Raw genomic sequence first — 698 nt, 5'->3', positions numbered from 1 at the left:
ACTCATTGCTACAGTTGATTCCCAATGTATCTAAAATTCTCGTTTTTTTAATATGTTGCAGTGGGAACCCAATGTTTTTAGAGCCATTTTGGAAGCAAAATGCAGGGAGTAGTGGTGTAATGGTGGCGGGATGGCATAGAATGGGATATGAATTTGAGGATGGTTCACTCATTTCTAAGCAATTGAAGAGTGTAATCCACAAGTTACATGACACTGTAGGAAATGCAAACACATCAAACAAGTACATATTATTTGGAGCTGGCTCAACTCAGCTTCTTAATGCCGCGGTGTATGCTCTTTCCCATCACACCCCTTATTCATCGCCCACCAAAGTTGTTGCTTCTGCTCCTTACTACCCTGTTTACAAATCACAAACAGAGCTATTGGATTCGAAGAAGTATAAGTTTAGTGGAGATACATCCTCGTGGAAAAACAAAACAAGGAGTACTAGTACTAGTACGGATTTCATTGAGTTTGTGACATGTCCAAACAATCCAGATGGGCACTTAAACAAGGCAGTCCTTCAAGGAAAATTTGCAAGGCATGTTTACGATTTAGCTTACTATTGGCCACATTACACCGCGATTCCAAGCCCTATGGATGAAGATCTCATGTTATTTACACTTTCAAAGCTCACTGGTCATGCCGGTAGCAGATTTGGGTACTTAATCAACAACTCTTACTTACTCATTCATAAC

At 40.1% G+C, this 698-nt stretch overlaps 1 protein-coding gene across 1 annotated transcript; it reads left to right on the top strand.

Annotated features, from left to right (window-relative positions):
• Nucleotides 1–61: 61 nt before the first annotated feature.
• On the top strand, nucleotides 62–661 carry LOC125851692 (tryptophan aminotransferase-related protein 4-like; the record flags this gene model as incomplete). The annotated part of the gene is made up of 1 exon (XM_049531460.1): nucleotides 62–661. A coding segment is annotated over one exon (600 nt), but the record flags the coding sequence as incomplete, so codon positions are not given.
• Between the last annotated feature and the right edge of the window lie 37 nt (nucleotides 662–698).

This window comes from Solanum stenotomum, unplaced genomic scaffold (assembly GCF_019186545.1).
Source record: "Solanum stenotomum isolate F172 unplaced genomic scaffold, ASM1918654v1 scaffold28546, whole genome shotgun sequence".
Classification (NCBI taxonomy): domain Eukaryota; kingdom Viridiplantae; phylum Streptophyta; class Magnoliopsida; order Solanales; family Solanaceae; genus Solanum; species Solanum stenotomum.
This window is presented reverse-complemented; position numbering and strand designations above follow the sequence as displayed.